This window comes from Tetrao urogallus (assembly GCF_951394365.1).
Source record: "Tetrao urogallus genome assembly, chromosome: 13".
Classification (NCBI taxonomy): Eukaryota; Metazoa; Chordata; class Aves; order Galliformes; family Phasianidae; genus Tetrao; species Tetrao urogallus.
In genome coordinates, this window is record NC_136826.1 from 14,393,968 (window position 1) to 14,412,807 (window position 18,840).

At 43.9% G+C, this 18,840-nt stretch overlaps 1 protein-coding gene across 3 annotated transcripts in view; it reads left to right on the forward strand.

Annotated features, from left to right (window-relative positions):
* The window catches only part of FGF13 (fibroblast growth factor 13), a gene marked incomplete at both ends in the record, with an annotated part of 212,833 nt that overhangs the window by 155,201 nt on the left and 38,792 nt on the right, over positions 1–18,840 (forward strand). For 2 of the 3 annotated variants that reach the window (XM_079542031.1, XM_079542033.1), the window contains 2 exons: positions 9,415–9,525; positions 14,579–14,682. In XM_079542031.1, the coding sequence (XP_079398157.1) occupies positions 9,415–9,525; positions 14,579–14,682 (215 nt within the window). Of the gene's footprint in view, positions 1–7,156; positions 7,344–9,414; positions 9,526–14,578; positions 14,683–18,840 lie in introns of those variants that run through there. The other variant, XM_079542032.1, reaches the window with a different exon arrangement.

Here is an 18,840-nt window from a genome sequence, read left to right on the forward strand (position 1 = left end):
TAATCTAATATGTGCTAATGATTTTCCTGTTGTTTATTTATGATACATTGCATTTTTCACCTCAAATTCTCTACATGATTTGTAGATATCACTTTTACTTTGCTCGTGGAAGCAGAGGCTCCTGCTAGGCCTGGAGTTGCCATGAGGCCAATTGCTGGAAGGTGTGTGTGGGAAGTGTGACTGCGTGAGTGCTTGGACTGTTTTTATATTCATGTATTACTGAGCATTGCTGGAAGAAAGACATTGAGCTACATGGATCTTTATTAAGTATTTATTTATTGTTGATGATAGTAATAACTATTTATAATGCATAAGGTAAATTACAGACTGAATTCCCTCACAAGTGTAGCTTAGTGAGGCAGAGGTAGTTTTCCTTCATGCAGCTGTTAATACAGATTTTTTATGGGGATAAACTTCAATCTGGAGTTGCCTTTCTCTCTTCTTTCTTGTCTTGACAGCCCAGGTCAGATGAGCTTAGATAAATCTAGTGATGAGATATGTCTTGTTATATCAATATTCATATAATCATTACAACAGAAACAGAAGGCAGAATTTCTAGCTCTTGACCCTTCACCTCATGCCCAAGGGCATACCTTCTTTCTGGTTAGTGAAACTGAGACCAGCTCTTTTGCTCAGGTAAACTGGTTCCAGTTCCATGACTGCAAACAGAGCAAGGCTCTACCTGCACAGTTGCAGAAGCAGAAACTGAGTGAAGGGTCTAACTCCAGCTCTTGCCTGTGTCCAATACATGGCAGTCCTTGCTCAAATCCCTTCTTTTTGTGATCAGTTCTTCACATTGTCACTTGTAATGCATGATCTCAGCAGTCAGGTAAAAGTCACAGAAACCCATTGTCAGGCCCTTTTGACCCTAGTCCAGGTAATTTGATTTCACTGTTAAAAAACAGATTAGTCTTGGATCATTAACAAAGCATCAAGAAGCAGCAAGCTTGGCATCCATCACGTGATTGCAGTGAATTGGACTCAGCAGTTAGACAAAGTTAGTAGGGCAGAACTGCTTGTGAGCAAAATAAGGATCATGGTTGTGAGAAGCTGGTGGAAATGCTTAGACACATTGGAGGAGGAAAACTCTCAGGGGCTTCAACTCAGCGGAGACCTGATGAGTCTGTTGTTGTCAAGCTCTTGACAGAGGATGAACCATCAGATCTATGAAGAGACAAAAAAAGATCCATTTGATTAATGTGACAATCTCTGGGCAACTTGTTCTAGGTCTGTGAAGGACTATTTGCAGTCTTTTCTCATGTGTAAATTGGCCTTGTGTTTGGTTTGCTAGTGGCATATAGCCCACACTTCCCATGTGTCCCATGCTGAGATGTAAATATTTGAGGGATGGTATCCTGTCATTTACATTGATGCTTTCAATTGTCATCACTCTGAGGGGTGAATGAACAGATATTTCTGTGCATACTGATGTGGAAGACTCTTGAATACATTTGCTGTGGCATTGCAGTGGGCAGAGAGAAGTTGGTCGGCTGCTGCTGCAAGTTGCTGGCTCACATTGGGCCCCCAGAGACATCAGAATAACATGTTCCCAATTTGGGAGCACGCAGAGCTGTGGGAGCTGATCTCTTCTGTTTGTTCTCTGACCTTTCCCAGCTGATTGGCACTGATCTTTTATGCACCGGATAGGCGATCTTTTGTGGTTGACATTTTGGGATGACTGAATATGGATTAACCTAAGAAAAAATATTTCCATTTTCTCGCTTCAAACAGTGCCCTCCTTTTCCAAAAATGCCTGCTCCACCGGGGATGTGGTCAGATCAAATCCAGTTTTGGCTGAGACAGTGCAGCAAGAGAATCAGAATTCACAGTTGGGAGGGGGTAGAACTGGGATTTCTCCTATGAATATTTTCTCTGAAGACCTGGGAGGAAACTGATGTTCTTGATCAGAGGTTTATGGCTATTCTCAGCATTTAGCTCAGAAAAGCAGCCCAGATTCTCTGGTGGATCTCATCCTGGCAAAAAGATCTGATAAGAGAACAGGATAAGGATATGAGAACCTTTCTTCATGCAGCAGGCACGTAATTATTTCTTAAATATCTTAGTAGTTTTAGTGAGATGACTCATGTTGAAAACAGGAACACGTGTCTCTGCTCTGCTGGATGGGGGCCAGTTTCAGCACATCCAGTCCTGTGCACCACAGATGTATGTTGTGCTGGAGCCTCTTCTGCTGCTGGGATTCATGATTTTGTACCCCATGAAGATGAAAACCAACCAGCAGCCTAATCCCACAGGCTACAGAAGAGAAAGGTCTATGCTTCCACACTCAGGTGTGAGCTCTTCTATAGTCAGTCCAACTGGCACGTCTATGCTATGTCACAGGGAGTTATTTTGATTACTCCTGTTACTGGCAGGGATGCAACGTACACTTTTGCAAAGAACCATGGCACAGGCACACACAGGAATGCCAATGCTGCTATACCTCTTGGCCACATAAAAAATACATCTGCTTACAGTAATGCAGCTCTCATAAAGGTTTGCAGCTAATTATTAAAGCTAAACTTTGCTATTCATTAACAATAAGGAAGCCCAGTTGATCTGTGGACTGAAATATCATCCGGTTTGAGCTCTTGGTTTGGGACTGCCTGAAAGCCCAGCTCCTCCACTAACACCTCCTTCCACCTTGCACTTAAAATAAACCTCTAGATGACTCTCAGTTTAGCTCACGTGTGTTGCTGGGAAAGATAGAGCCTTCATGGGCAGCAAAATGGACAGCAAACCATGCTCAGCCCCGGCAGAGCCCGAGCCTTTCGCCGTCCTGCAGTGCCTGTGTCCAGCCACCGAGCTAGCTGCAGGGAAAGGCTGAGTCATTTCCATGGGATGTTTCACGGAGGAGCTAAGTGATGCACAGCTTGGGTCTGAACAGCTCTGCTTCCTGGTGAATAGTAATTCTGTTTACTTAGAAGAGGAAAAAATCACTGGGGGCCTCAGTGCTGCTGTGTCATACCCGGCTGGGTGAAGTCTTGTTTATCACGGCCTGAAAAGGGAGAAAAGCAATGCTGGTGGCACTTCTCAGAAAATAAATCTCCACTCGTTTGGAATGTAGGCAGCGGAAATTGTCCCCAGGCCGAACTCCTGGAGCAATGTGACTCTACATGTTCATAACAGCTGTGACGTTACGTGAGCAGGAAGAGAAGAGCCTGAGGAGGGACCCCTAACATCCCATGGTTTTGTCACACCAAAGCAATTTCAGTTTTGTAAATACCGGGGACTGAGCTGGTGTTTTTGCTGGGTGGATGAGGTGTGGAGCTGCCTCGTGATTAATCTTGTTCTGGATTTTCATGCAGAATTTGTTTTGGCCAGAATCTACCTTTCTATATGGGACCAACTATAAATCTGGGGGAAGAAGAAGTTGCTGAACATGCTATATGGGATATATGGACCTGAGGTACTGGTGCTATGTAGGAACTTGTCGTGAGAATCAATTATGCTTTTGCAGGGCACAGAGGGCTCAGGTCCTTCACTGAGTCATGCATGTGATAGAAAACCATGTCCTATGCTTTAAAGCATGGGGCTCATGGGACCAACCTGCTGCCATTAGTACCCAGAGCAGGCAACTGAGGGCTCAGGTACTTTTAATGATTAGAGTTGTGGAAATAATAATCAGTATCAAATCAACAGGTGCTTGGGATTTAAAGTATAATTTAAAAGCAGGTGAAGTCATTGTCTACTTTCAAATAGCGTGATTGCTGCTGGGTCAGATCCAGCACAGCTCCTGTCTGTGGCAGTAAATGTACAGGTCTGTGCTATGCTCATTTCTGAAGAGGTGCTTCATTCTTGATTGAAATGGGGCTGATGGTTTACATTTAGCAGTAAGTCTACCCAATTACAATAATCACAATCCAAGAATGAGAGCATATGTTCAAGAGGTGCCTGGTCGCCTTCTACATTCAAAACATTGCTTGGAAAGTTTTTTCATTTTACCTTTTTAGCATGGTGGGGAGTGATCAGCCCTCGCTGTTTAAAGAGAATAAAGCTGTTCCGTTTTTTTGGATCTGTAAAACTGAAGTAGTCCAAAGACTGCTCCTGTACCAAAGTCGTTTTCACAACAAGGTCCTCATTTTCATGTGCCATTTATAGTAAATGAAGACAAGTTTGTAGGAGTACCGATAGATGAAGAGGATGATCATGAAAAAAAAAGACCAACCCTGAAGGACTGTTTTTTTGAAACTTAAATCTGATTATGCATATATGCTATTTTTATTCCTCTCTTTAGTTATCTGTCAAGGAACATTTGTGCAAATGAGTTTTCTTGATGGATTTTAAGCATGCACACTGGAATGCTGTCAGGAAGATATCCTAAATACTGTTTTTTTCCTCAGGATTGTCAAGGTTAGACAAATTCTGAGTTCTGGTTATTTGTTGTGAAAAGAAATGTCGTCTGACCTATAGGACAGATCACAGTGAAGCAGCTTCACTTTGATCTGAAGATCAAACACTGTTTTCCAAACTCAGAATATTTATGAAGTAATGGGTGAGTCTCAGAAAAAAAACAAGTCTCAGTTGTGACTGATGGCAAAACTCACAGTGCGTTCTTGGTGAGCTGGTTGGGATAAATTATTACTGATAATATCCAGCTGGCTGCCCCTTGGGTGGGGTTTATATGTCTTCTGTAGATTGGCAGATGAGGGTAGTGGTGGAACTCATGAATTGCAGTTATTCTTATCCTACTATTTATCAAAATGAAATTAGAAGTGTTTAATATCAATATGTGAATGCTGTAAAGTGTCTCATATATAAGGACAAGAATACCTGTACAGGTCTGTCAGTGCACGTACATGTGATTTGTGCAGAAGAGTGGGATTGAGGACAGAGATATTGGGCTGCCACATCCAATATACTGCATCAGCAATGAAGGTCTCAAGCTGTAATGGTACCCAATACCTTCAGTCCAACATTGTGTTCAAACTTCCACATTATAGGTATTCCTGTTATTAAGGCCTGGCCGAGCAGCATGTTTCATTGGGCAGGAGTTCTCAGTTGGAGGAAACAGATCCCATCATGAGCAGTTTCTAGTCCAAGGAAGGACTGTAATGTTTGCAGAGACACTGAGAGCGATGTTTAATATGTGGTGGCACGGTTTCTGCTGTGGCTGCCTGTGCCTGCAGTGTATGTGTCTGGGGAGGGAGGGAAGAGCATGTGGTTTTGCCAAAGGTGTATGGAGGAGAGGAGGAAGGGGCAGGTGTCTTGCAGTGTGTGCCTGGGTCTGAAATCACACCCAAAATCCCATGTTGTCACACCAGCCCACCTGCATTGGTCCCTGCTCCATAGCCCCCCTGCTCCATAGGTTTGTGACAGGGCACACAGGGCAGCTCTGGGCTCAGATGGCTGAAGCCATGGGCCACTTTGGCCCCGCAGAGCTCAGCTCCTGCAAGGATCAGCCCTCAGCCCCCTGCTGCAGGGACATCCCAGCCTGCTTTGGCCTGCAAGGGGCTGCAAATCCCTTCTGCCTCAGGGATAAATTCTTTCAAGAGCTGCTTGTCCTCGGGAGTGCAAATCTCCGTTTTGTTTCTAGCCTGAATTGCCTTTATTTTAGGCTCCAGCTGTTAAAAGCTTGCTGAAAAGCAAGGAGGGGGGTGTCACAAAGAGACCCCATGATCTCCTGCTTCCTATGTCTCGGGGTGTGGATACGTGTGGGATCCAGTGCCCGCTCTGCAGGTCAATAACCACGGTGGGTGCTCAGGTGTTACACCCGGCTTTGCTCCTGCTCCCTGCACGTCCTCCCATTGTGCCGCAGCCCCCGGGGGGGACACGGTAGCACCGTGACGGGGACAAAGGGACGAGGGAGAACACTGCAGCGGCGGGAGAATCGCCTCTCTGAGTGTCTGTCTGCTGGAGGACTGGAGCGGGGAGGAGGAGGTGCGAGGGGGGAGAGAAGCAAATCGTCTTCAATAAATCAGTGAGGAAGAGGGGTGGCTTGATGCGGGAAGGGGTGGGTTGTGGTTGTGGGTAGCCACCTCTCCGCGCTGGCCCAGGTGTCTCCACTCCCCTCCGGAAAACCTGATGCCATCTATTTGCTCACCGCGGTCACGTTTGTTTGGGTGTCTGCTCCTCCTCGGGAAGCGGCAGTGCCACCGCCAGGTACCCACAGCCCTCGGGGACATCCAGGAACAGCAGCCGCCTTGTGCCGGCACCCGCAGCTCCGCACCTCTGGGCACAAAGAGCCGGCGAGAAGAGGAGGAGGAGGAAAGGAGAAGGAAGAGGAGGTGATAAGGGGCTCGCTGCGTCGCCTCATTTCTGCACCCAACGCACGGCTCGTGGGGCGTACGCGAGTGCGTGCATCCGCTGCTGGAGGACTACGGCTGCTGCAGCATCTGCGCCGAGCTGCCAGCACGGGAGTGCCAGGGGAACGTGCCTGTTTGCCGCCTGGTCACAAGTGTTGCGATGCGAAAACCGAACGTGCCCGCGGAGGGAAGGATGCGCCGACAGCCGCACCTGTAAGGAGAGGAGAGGCTTCCCAAGGCGTTCGGCAGCAGGCAGCCGAGGCTCCGGGCTCTGGCACCTCCTCCCTGTGGCTCCGTCGCAGCTTGATTGCTTGCTTGCTTCAGATCTCTTCGTTAAGTGAGAGAAGGAAAAAGCATTCAGAAAAAAGCCCTACAACAGGACAGACCCTTGCTGGAATCTAACAGGTGTTTGCTGGGATTTGAATGGGGAGGGGATGGGTGGGGAGAAAAGTTAACTGGAGAAATTGGGGCTAGGAGAGATGCGATGATCTTGCGCCAAGTCGATGTGCCGTTTCTGCGTGTGAACAGCGCGTCTGGAGCAGCTTGGAGGGATGCCTTGGAAGTCATCTGTTTGATCTCCGTAGAAACACTCACTTCTGCCTGCAAACTTTCCTCTGCCAGAAGTTAGGAGAAATAAAAAAAAAAAAAAAGAAGAAAAAAAAAAAGAAGCATCAGAAAATCAAAAGGGGAAAATCCCAGCCAACAAAACCGTTTTGACCTAAACTGTTGCATCCTGACGCGGGGCTGCGGTGCGCACATCCATCCGGCGCCTCCCGGGCTCTGAGCCGGTGGGCGCTGGGTGGTGGCTGCCCCAACGTTGGGGACAGCCAAGCAGCATGCTGGCTCTGGCACCTGTGGCCGGCCAGCAGACCCCGTGTGCCTGACCCGCCGGTGGCACCGGGGCCGTGGCGGCCATGGCCGCAGCCATCGCCAGCTCCCTGATCCGCCAGAAGAGACAAGCCAGGGAGCGGGAGAAGTCCAATGCCTGTAAGTGTGTCAACAGCCCCAGCAAGAGCAAGGGAAGCTGCGACAAGAACAAGTTGAATGTGTTTTCCAGAGTCAAACTCTTTGGCTCCAAGAAAAGGCGAAGAAGGCGACCAGGTTGGCAAGGGTTATGTGTTCGGGGGCTGGTTGGTTTGGTGTGTACTGGGCTGTGCATCAGTAGCGGGAATGTTTCAGGGCTGGTAAAATGGGTGTGCAGGTATTGCTGTCTTGGCTTGTATGATCTGGTAGACATGGTACCCCATGCCAGTCCTCTCCCTATTCATGTTCATCCGATTTATTAAGATATTGCACACCATTGCCTCACTTGCACACCTGTGTGCATCCATGTACTGGTAATTCAGCAATCTCACTGTTTTACTCATACACATATACAAACACACGTGATTTATTTGTGGGGGAGACGTTAGCACCTCCTTCGGCTGTACAGTAAATAACTTAGCACTAGAGATCTGTTTTTGTCCTCCTGCTTTGCAGAATGCCAGTGCCTTGCTTTACTTGCTGATTGCAGAAGAGGCTTTTTGCTTTTGCTGGTACCTTCCAGAGTTCTGCTTCAGTGCCCTGTTCCTTTCTAGGAATCTCATACATGCAGCTGCCTGCTAATGCAATTCCCTCTGTGTCAGAGGTGCTAAAGATCAGGCATTAAAGCTTGGTCCCTGATCTGAGTGGGTTTTTGTATGTGGGAGGAGCAAAACCCTCCAGTAATGTTGTGATCGCTTTGCTGTGCTGAGACAGTGGTGCTGTTAGCCATTGAACCTGTCTGCCTTTCCAAGCTGCCACCCAAGGGCTGCCTTGCTCATAGTTTGCAAGCAGCACTGGGTTTGGGATGGCTAAAATGCCAAAGCAGTGCTTGGTTGATTTTTTGTCAGATGGATTGGTGAACAAGGATTGTGCATCCGTCAGTACCCTTATGACAGTGGGCATGGTGGGGATGGGTTGATGGTTGTACTGGATGATCTTAGTGATCTTTCCCAGTTTTAACAAATGTATGGTTCTTAAAGTCTCCAATAGAAAGTAACACAAACTGTCATAAGCTTTTGCCTTCAGCTCCTCCTAACGTGAAGGAACTGGCTGATAGCAGAGCTCCCTAATATCTTTGGTTACAAACACAAGGACTCTTATCCAGACACTACAAGTTGGAAATGACACATGGTATCTCCCCAATGGGTTTATTAAGTAAGTTGTTGTGAAGCGAGCTGCAGAGAATGCATCACCTCCTGACAAGCAGACTTGTGTGAAATGACTACAATGCAGATGTCGTTGGGATTCAGTGGAAGTAGACCTTTTTTTTTTTTTCCAATTACTCCTGGTGCATTACCTAGATATTTTAAATGGCAGACTTGACAGCAAATGCCAGGTTGGTCTGGAATGATCTGAAAGCATTTGAGGTATTTCACTTTTGAAATGTGAATGTGAGGATGGTTATGAAAAGGGGGGGGGGGGGGGGGGAGGGGGGGGAAGAAAGAAAGAAAAAAGAAATCTTTCCAAAGTATGTGTTGTTTTGATCTTCTCCTAGCTGATGAGATAATTGCCTTAACCCTGATAGTAATATTTATTTTGCAGTTCCACACTTTGGTGGATTTCAGGTTTCCCCTCTCCATTCCCCATATGTTCATTGAGTAGTTTATCGCTTCAGATGCTCTGCACTCTTTGGAGGAGCACAGAATGGGGGTTTGTTTATTAGAGCTGCAGCAATTCCTGTGGTAAATGTTTGCTGCTATATATTTAGGCTCTCAGCTGTCACTACAGCTCCCATCAGTGCTATCTTAGTAGTCCTCTTTTCCCTCTCCTTTTAAGAAATCACACCTTTTTAAAAAGCAGAATGCATTCATTGCCAGCTCGCTTCTAATCTTAAATGAGATAGGGCTGAGCTCCTGAGGTCAAGCAGCACGCCGTTGGAATTTGTAGTCGCTGGAAGCAGATTTTAATGTTGTACCTTCGTTACAATAGAAAGTGGCATTTAATCATTTTGGCAATTGATTTTATAGATATTGATTTGATCTCACCCTATGCGAAAAGTGTTGCAAATCTGGTTGCCCTGCTTCTGCCTTGGATCTTTTCTCATATCTCAGCATTGAGAAGAAACCAGGAGATTTGTGTTTAGCATCCTGCTCGCTTGGAATGGCACATCAGGATTTCCCACATTAATCTCACTATTGTTTTTTTACAGAGCCTCAGCTTAAAGGTATAGTTACAAAGCTATACAGCAGGCAAGGATACCACTTGCAGTTGCAAGCAGATGGAACAATTGATGGAACAAAAGAGGAGGACAGTAGTTATAGTAAGTGGCACGAGAATAAATGGTGTGTTTGTGAATTGTGGTGTCTCATTCTTCCCATGTAGGTCCATCAGAGATTGTTGTCCCACAGTGACTGAGTGGCAGCAGCATTAACACTGTGTGCACAGCACGGAGCTCCTTCAGACTTACTGGGTCTGAAAGAGATGCAAATACAAATCACTTATAGGGATAACGAACTAGAGAAAAGTAATGATGACACATATGACAAACAAAGAAAATGTTATCTCCATGGTAATCTAGAGAAGTTCATTGCTGTCCTTTGGATTTTATTAGATTTTTTTTTTCAACAGGGAAAATTTGCTCGCCTACTCAGAACGCCTGAAATAGAATAACTCTATCTCCACTCTGAAACTGGGGCTCATTCAAACAGAGCTGCGTTATCTCATGTAATGAGATTTCATCATCATTTCAAAGTTCACCTTTCCCTATTATTATTATTATTATTATTATTATTATTACTTTTTTTTAACCCCCTTTCTAAACTTAATTACACCGTTATATTTCAACCAGCGTTTCTGCGGGTGGAGAAAAAAAAGCGATTTGTGGATTTCTATTTATCTAACAATTTTGAGAGTTAACAGAAAACAAGAAATGATGACCAGAATATAGATTTGATGTGTGTTCACATCAAATATGCAGATGTTTCTGACACCTGTATCATTTAGCTAAAACTAAGTTATTGTTCTGAAAGTGCTTAGGAGAAGTGCTGATGGCAGTGGGGAAGATGGCACAAAGGCTGGAGCAGAGCAGTGCTGGTTGGATGCTGCCCTGTTGCTGAGTTGTCCATGCAAGCACGACATCTCCTCTAAGAGCAGCATTTATGGATCATAACTGTTGCTTTTCCTTCAAGGGAGTGATCTAATGATTGAAAATCGTGACAGATCAATGCAGATTGGTTCGGGTTTTCAGAGTAATTCTGTTAATTACCCAAAAAAACCCCAAAAAACTAAAAAGCAGAAGAAGTAGGAAAACCTTATTTTCTCCATTACTGCATGATACTGCCATAAACTTTTAATGTACCAGAGAAGACATCTGAAACTGCATATTAATTTTGAAGGAATTGTTTCATTTAAATGCTTCACTTGGAACTCCTCTCATGAGGATTCTGACGCTCTAAGCAAGATAAATTTTGAGTCTACCTGTGCTTTTGACATTTGTGTCAACACATCTATTTCTAAGATATTTTTGTTTCCACTGTGTCCTTACATTTACCATGACTTGACAGATTATAAAGCAAACCGTATAAACTCCTGGTTGCTGGACGTTGGTGCTTAAATTTAATGAAAGTAGGTCAGAAATGATAGTGATATATCTGTGGTCAGAACACAGGAGGGTTTTGTCGTAAAAAAAATAGTTTCATATATATTCCTCCTTTATGTAAGATAAATGTATAGACCTGAAAGTCCCGTGGTACTGAATTTACTTTAATAGCAACATTTTTGTTAATGATATTATCAAGAGAAAGAGATCAATGTTAAGAAACAGAGCCTATATAATGGCCTTCCGCCAAAGCCTCGCTCATGTGAATACTGGGTGGATCAGGCCCACTAAAATCCTTTCCTCCAATTTCTGGAGATATCTCTCTCCTTTGCCCCATATCTGTGCACTGCAGGGTCTTCCCTGTTCAGGAAGAACCCTTCTCTGCTCTCTTTCTGTCCTCCTTTACACCCCAAGGGATGTTGTATCTCGTCCCTTTTGCCACTTCCACCAACCATTTGCTCTAAGACCATTTGCTTTGCATTGCAGTGAGATAATTAAAACTCCCCTTAATAAGGGGAATATCCTCAGATTCAACTGTTGCCAACAAAGCGATTGCATAATGCTGGGGCTCATAGAGCAAACTAGAATGGTAGCCTACCTGATCTCCTTATTAAATGTCTGCATTTGCTTTCCCTGTTCATTGCAGGGATCAGGAGAGCTTGCATCCTCTTTTTTGGGCTCCTGACAGCAGCCTGGGCCCTTGGATCTGCCTTCTTCATCATTTGCTACCCAGAGCTGGTGGGAAGTTTGCCTGAAGATGCCCTTTGGCTCTGACTTGGGAGCAATTATTGCAATCTCTGCAGTCCTTCACCAAAACAAGTTTGCATCCATGACTGTGAGGAGTTTAAAAGAAAGCTCAGGTTTTGGAGCACAGTGCAGGCAGGAAGTGAGCCATTGGGGTGAGGAACTGTAGAGCTCACCAGACCTCATTTTAAGCCAGGAGTCCGTGTAATTTGAGGAAGTGCCTCATGGAAAGGATTTCCTGGCTGAGAACCAGATTCTGCCTCATTAAACGTGTTAAATAGGGCAAGGTTTTAAATCAAGATGGAATTTATTCCCCAATTTTGGCATGACACAGAGATTTGAGGACTTATATAATAAGGAAATATAGGAAACAATGCCTTGTGGACAGCATATGGAAGGCCAGGTGGCTGAGACAGCGACGGCGCAGACCTCACAGCACTGTATACATTAATAAATCCAGCTGTGGCCGCTGCATCTTTATTTTACAGCTCTAATTCTCTGTCAGCATGTACCACACAACAGCTATAGCAAAGATCATATCTCCCTTGGGCATCTCCAAGTTTTTCATTACGATTGATATTATGTCCTTATTTTACACAGAGCGAACATAATGGGGAAAAGTGAGGATGCAAATAACTGCATTGTTCTGAGCTAATGCAAACTGATTGTTATAGCAAACTATTTTTCCATGGTGTTTTTTCCAGCCTCGGGGGTCAACCAGAAATGCAATAGCATCTCATGCCCGTTGTCCATGGCATGGGGTGTTTGCAGAGCAGGGTGCAGCGTGGCCATGATGCAGAGGCAGCAGCACTCCCCCACGGCCCTGTTTGCAACTTCCGACAGTCAGCTGCCAATCCCACCAACATACACACCAGCTTCCGAGTGTGCTTGCCTCTCCTCAAAATAGAGCCTGTACGTTTGTGGCAGGAAAACACGTTCAGCTGCGGAGGAGAGCAGCTGAGCACCCACCGCAGCGAGTTCCCCAGCATCCTGTCTCTGCTCACTTTGCCAAACACAGCGCAGCCAGGAATCGCTCACTAAAACCAATCTCTGTTCCTTGTGGCTGTGAGCTCCATCTTCCTGACTGTCCTAAGCTTTGACTTGTGCTCAGTTCATCTGCGGGCAGCACTATTTGCAGCAGAGCCCATTTTTGTACCCTTGTGTTGAAAGTACCTGAAAGCCCCACTCCGAAATGCACTGTTAAAAAAAGCATCTTTCAAAAGAGATCTCTAGGTTCTGCTTGGATACAGAGCTTTCAGTTGCACTCTCCTGCCCACAGGGAGATCAGGTGCTGCTTTTTGGGGGCTGAGCTGCAGAAGTGGGCTCTCTATGGGAGAATCACTGAGTCAGATGGAATACTTTCTCCCACAGAAAAATTCAAGCAGTCGATAGAAGAAATGAGGAATCTGTAACAGAACATTTCCCTTAGTGAAAGTCTATGTTTTGTTTGCTAAGACTATCAGAGAATTAGAGGATTTTGTTTTAGTGATGAGAAAGCTATTTCCATTAGTTTTATGCTTGCAGGCTGGTGAGAGGGGTGCATGTGTCCATGTGTACGAGGGATGTACAGCTGTCTGACTGATTGAGCAGAGTCTGATTTCACCAAAAACTGGTTCTTCATCCCTAGAGCACAGCATCACCTTTGGCCATGCCTTCTCCAACACAGGACATGCATCTATGTGCACTTTCCTGTTTGGAAGGTTTGAGCTACTTCTACTGATGAAAAACCATAAAACCATGATGGATACGCTCCTGACACCCCCACTCCCAGAATTTAGGATCTCTATTAAATGCTGTCAGGCTGCAAATTTTCTTTTAATTAAATATGACCACTTGGGTGTTATCGGGGTGAAAAAGGTATTTATAATGGGTTGTCATTCTTTTTGAAAATAGTAAGAGTATTTCAAATTCATCATTCAGATTTAAATTGGCTTCAGACAGTGCCCATAAATACCAAACTTCAGCCTGAAGCACACAGGGGTTCTACAGCCATGGAATAGATGGCTAGAAACATTTCACGTTGCTTCACCCTAACTCTGCCCTTACACAGCAGGAAGGAGACACCTGGGGTAATGATAAATTGAACATTTTCTGAACTCCCCCTCAATTCTGGATCCTCCATATCAAACACAGAGCACTGTATTCATCTCACTTACTTGTCTTCAGTTTTAACATAGCCACGAATGTAAGCTATGGCAGAGCTTTGTTTTGTTAATTTGCCATTTAAAAAACAGTGTCTTCATTTTCCAGAAGAGAGTTTCTCTGCTTATATATACTGTCACTGTTAGCATGTATGTGAGTAAAAATGCAAGCTCCATTTTGAAAACACAAATTTTGGGTTTGATTAAAGAATACGCTGTCAGTTCAGTTCATTTTTAAGTTGTTTAGTGTGTGTTTGTCATTTCTTTTTTTTTTTTCTTTTCCAAATCCATTTTCTTCTTCAACAAGCAGGAAAAAATAAAAAATAAAAAAAAATCCAAGGAGTTCTGAGTGGAAATGCTTTGAGATGCTCATGAGGGGTTTTAACTTTTCTGAATTTCTTTTTTTTTTTTTGGTCAAAAAAATGTTTCCTGGATTTGGAAAAAAAAAAAAAAAAAAAAAAAAAAAAAGTATTGATCGTTTTACGGAACTTTTTGTTTGTTTGGGAGTTTTCTTTTTTTTCTTTCTTTTTTTTTTTTCCCACATTTATCATCATTAAGCAAAAATAAAGGTACGTTTAACTCTGCTCAGTCCTTGTATTGCGCTTACGAGGCAGGTAAGTCGGCTCATCTCTCAGCACCTCCAATCCACCATCTTCATGGTGAAGGGGGGAGATGTGTTGATTATCCTCTGTAGATAATTTCTGAGCTATTGCTAGAAATTGCTATACAAGACAAAGATATTAGCAGTATTGTTCCATGGCGCCCACGGAAATTAATATATGCATGAATAGATTTTTTTGTATTTGGTTCTAGTAATTACGGCTTAATGCTCTATCTAATCTGCATACTGTAAAGGATTAATTTTGCTTTCCATCTCCGTTCTCTCCCAGCGTTGTTTAACCTCATACCTGTGGGTTTACGAGTGGTGGCGATTCAGGGGGTTCAAACAAAATTGTATCTGGCAATGAACAGCGAAGGATATCTATACACATCAGTAAGTACATGTTTGTCATTTTTTTCTCACTTAAATTCTCTTAAGATCTCAGTAAACAATTAAGTTGCTGTTTCGAGGAAGCCAGTTGTAACCTACAGAGACAGAATTTGGCAGTGAATTAGGTCTAGTGGTGGTGTTCTTGTTTAGTGTATTGCTCTTTTTTTTCTAGTATGAGTACATAGGAATGTATGGAATCAAACCGCAGCACCTTGGATGCAAACTAATGATCCCAAAGTGTGAAATCAATTATAAAAAAAAAAATTAAGAAGACGCAAAACCAAACCAGACAGGAAGCTCTCTCTTGGTCACTGCCGACTGATTGCGCTAATCTGTGCGGCGTAGGGAGGAAAAAGGACAGCGTGGTGAATCACAGCCTGCCTGAGCACGCTTTGTATCTTCCCGTATCATCTCCATTGCTGTTATTAAAAGGGATTAGAGAAAGTCATTTTTTTGTTTGGCTAGGATGTTCAAATAGAAATGGGATCGGGTGCCAAAATCTTAGGGCTTCAAGATGCTGCGTGAGTAAAGGAACGTTTCGTTTAGAGGTTTTGGTGACGAATGTCAATTAATAATTTTCTGTGGCATTTCTCAAGAGAGTGAATGCTGTTTTCATGAAAAAAAAAAATGAAAAAAAAAGAAGAAAGGACTTTCTGAAACAGACATTTTTCAATTAAAAACATATAGTTGAATTATGTTCAGGAGTTTTAATTATAGAGTCTTAATAGATTTTTCCCAAGGAAGAAATGAGAGGAAAATGTAATTTATTATCTATTACAAATTATTCTCTGTTAAGAATGATTCCCTTAAGATGCCTTTAATACTGGTAACAATTAAATAAACTTACTCACATCTCCCATTTGTTTTGCAATCCTGACAGCTGGGACACAGGGTGAACTTTGCCTATTTTTTCTGCAAGAGCAAAAGCAAATTAGAGCTGGGTATGCTTTGGGAGAAAGTAAGACCGCAGTGAGCGGCATCAAACTCCACTTCTCTTTCTGTTCTGGCTGTTTGCTCAGTGTTGCTAATCCACCGATCTGTTTGCAGGGCTGTGGCCACACAGCCAGATCATGCAAAGCCCCCTTAATCCTGCGCCATCCTGTAAAGCAGTGCCATTTACATTTGCACTGCTCATGTACCTTCAACTGCACCGTGAGTGTTCATTGGCATTGGCATCTGCTGGCTGCCCACTCACCGACAGCACTGAGCCATGCAGGATTCTGCCGGCACCGCTCTGCCTCTGTCAGTGTGAGCTCTTGAGTCATGTGTTGGGGAAGGACAGAGCAATTTGTGCAATAAAGTGAAATTCCATCATTGCGTGCAGGAGACGTGCTGGCTGGAGTAGATCGGTTCTTTCGCTGCAAGGTGCGTGTTGGAAGAGTCAGATCTATTTTTGCAAAGGTGCAGTAATTTTTTGCAAAGTTGGAGAAAATGGGATGCAGACAGATTCAGAGCTACAGCAGGGACATGAAGCCAAAGGGAACGTCACTTCCAGTATTCCCCAGTGTGAGGAGGCTGTAACAGAATGTAAGACTGAGAATCATAGAATATCCTGAGTTAGAAGGGACCCGTAAAAATCATTCAGTCCAACTCCTGGCTCCACAAAGGACCACCCCAAACTCAGACCACATGTCTGAGAGCACTGTTCGGATCCTTGTTGAACTGATGACTTAATTCGGGGAAGTCCAGCTTTTAGTCTGACAGGTACCTAGGCACTGCAGGCAGAGCTCGGAGATTCATTTTGGTTGTCATTTTTTGGTTTTGTTAGCACTGATTTAAGAGAGTTCTTTATATGGTCTCGTGTGTTACCATGCATAGTATCATCTTTGAATCCTTTCATTTCTGTGAACTTAATACATTATTGTTATTGTAAAAGTAGTGAGTGACATCCCTGTTTTTCCCTTAGTAACGATAGTCTTGTTATTTATTGGGCAGCTGTATTTTCTTCTATTTGTTCTTAAATTTTTAGCCTGATAGGCTTCACCTGCTATGTCAACAGCTTTAGGATTATAGCTCCAGCACCACTTTTTAAGTGTTTCTAGCTCATCTTTTGCTGATAATCATCCTTTCAGCAAGGGATACAGCCTGACAGCCTGATACATGAGAAATTAGCTCTGTATTTTGGACTGGATTTGTGGTTGATGTAAGTAAGTCCCAGGAGAGCACAGCTGATTTATACCAGCTGAATGCTCACCTGTTCAAGGGATGCCAACAGGGAGCTCGAGGAAGAGATCAGCTCAAGTAAATGACATCCATCTACACATCCCGAGGCTTTCCAAGCCCCTGCAGGGAGGTGTTCCTGAGCGGGATCTGTCAGGAGCAGAAAAATGGCAACATGGGATTGATTGGCAGCTAAAGGCCCGTAATGCACTGACAAACTCTCAAAGCAAGAACAAGGGGGAAAATAGAAATGTACTGCAATAGTAGATAATGACAACAGATAGTTGCACCATTTTCAGAGAGAAATGTAATGAGTGTTGATGATACAGTTAAACAGGGAGAGAGAATATCTTGGTCTACGTCATGATCACATGCCTCCACTTTTATTGTGATCCCAGAGGTTCGTCTGTGTTTGTGTCTGCACCGTTTCCTTCAGATTGCATCGCCAAAGGTTACAGATTCATTTGGGAAATGATTAGAAAAGCACCCTACTGCTGCGCCATCCCTGTTCCTTGCCCCGTGCTGCTGTCTGTGCAGTGGTGCCTTTCAGCCTGAAACATTTCTGAATCAAATTAGTTGATTTGAAGTCTCTGACATACGTAGAAAATATTTCCTAGCCACAATGTGCTACAGTTGCTGGCAGATGGAGGATATCTGCGGATGCATTTTGCCAATTTGTTGAGCTCTGCCTTTGGCCTCACCCCTTTCCCCAGCAGGACGTGATTCAGGGAGCTGACCTCGGAGGAGGCTGCAGTATGGTTGCTTCTGATCCAGTGACTGTACTCCAAAATGAGGGGAATTTGCTCCATGAGGGGATCAGTGAAGTATAATGAATCTGCAGAGAGCAGATATCTGTAGCTGGCTTTATAGATAGTTTGCGGTGTCTGTCAGTTAGAGCAAAAATAATATCTTTAATGTAATGATAAAAGCTCCTCAGGGACAAGGCAGCAACTCAGCTAAGCAAAAAAGAAAAGAAAAAAGAAAAAAAAAAAAAAAAAGGAAAATATATTAATATTAAATACATGTACAATTATCTACATTTGTAGCAGAGATACACTGCAAGTTCTGGAGTACAGAGAAGGGAAGAGCCCTTGGCTATGACTGTTCACCCCCTGGGAGCAGTGGGGCTGGTTGATAGAATAGCACATCTGTGACGTTTTTCTCTATCTGGTTACTTATCCAACTCAAGGAGGGTTGAGTGTCTGTGTCTCCCAGGCTGAACCCACCCTCAAGATTTTCCTTGCTGGGACATGGTTGGAGCGATTGAAGCCAGAGCTCTTCCTGCTGTTTGGTATTTGGGCATCCATTGAAAATGAAAGCGCAGGGCTGGATTTATCCCGTCTTACACCAGAGTCACACTGCTGTGAGGTGACCTAAACAGTGTCATGGCACCATTACCTTATGTAACCGCATGATGAATCATGCCCTTTCGTGTTTTAGGATGGCCTTTATTTTATCTGATTTTTCTTTTTATCTCTCAGAAGACCACCAGGTATGTAAGCTTGAGTCTTTCAGGCTTCATACCCCTGTGAATTTCTTGTGTTTTCCATCATCTTGCACAAAAGAGTGAAAAGTATTTTAAGGCTCTGTTTGTCAGAAACGTTGACCTGGAGCTATTGCTTTCTCATTAAAGTGGTTCTGATTTGATGGGAGAAGCTCGTGGTGATACAGAGCGGCAGCTGAGTGAAGTTTCATTAAAGGGAAGGCACGTAGGTATGAGGTGAAGAGAACTGAGCGTGCTGCTTGAATTCTGCATAGGCTGAAACATAACCCAAACCACCACAAACCTCAAAAAATAGCCCAAGAAAAAGTAACTATCTGCATATTTTCCACAAACAGTCATATATGATTTACTCTACGACAGCATTCAGCTATCATTGTCCTCTTATGTTAAATAGATGGTCATATGTTCACTACCGGCACAGAAAGCAGATACTGTGTGAAGCTTGCGCACTGATTACAACCAGAATAGTGAAATGTGATTAAGTTCTCAGAGTGGTT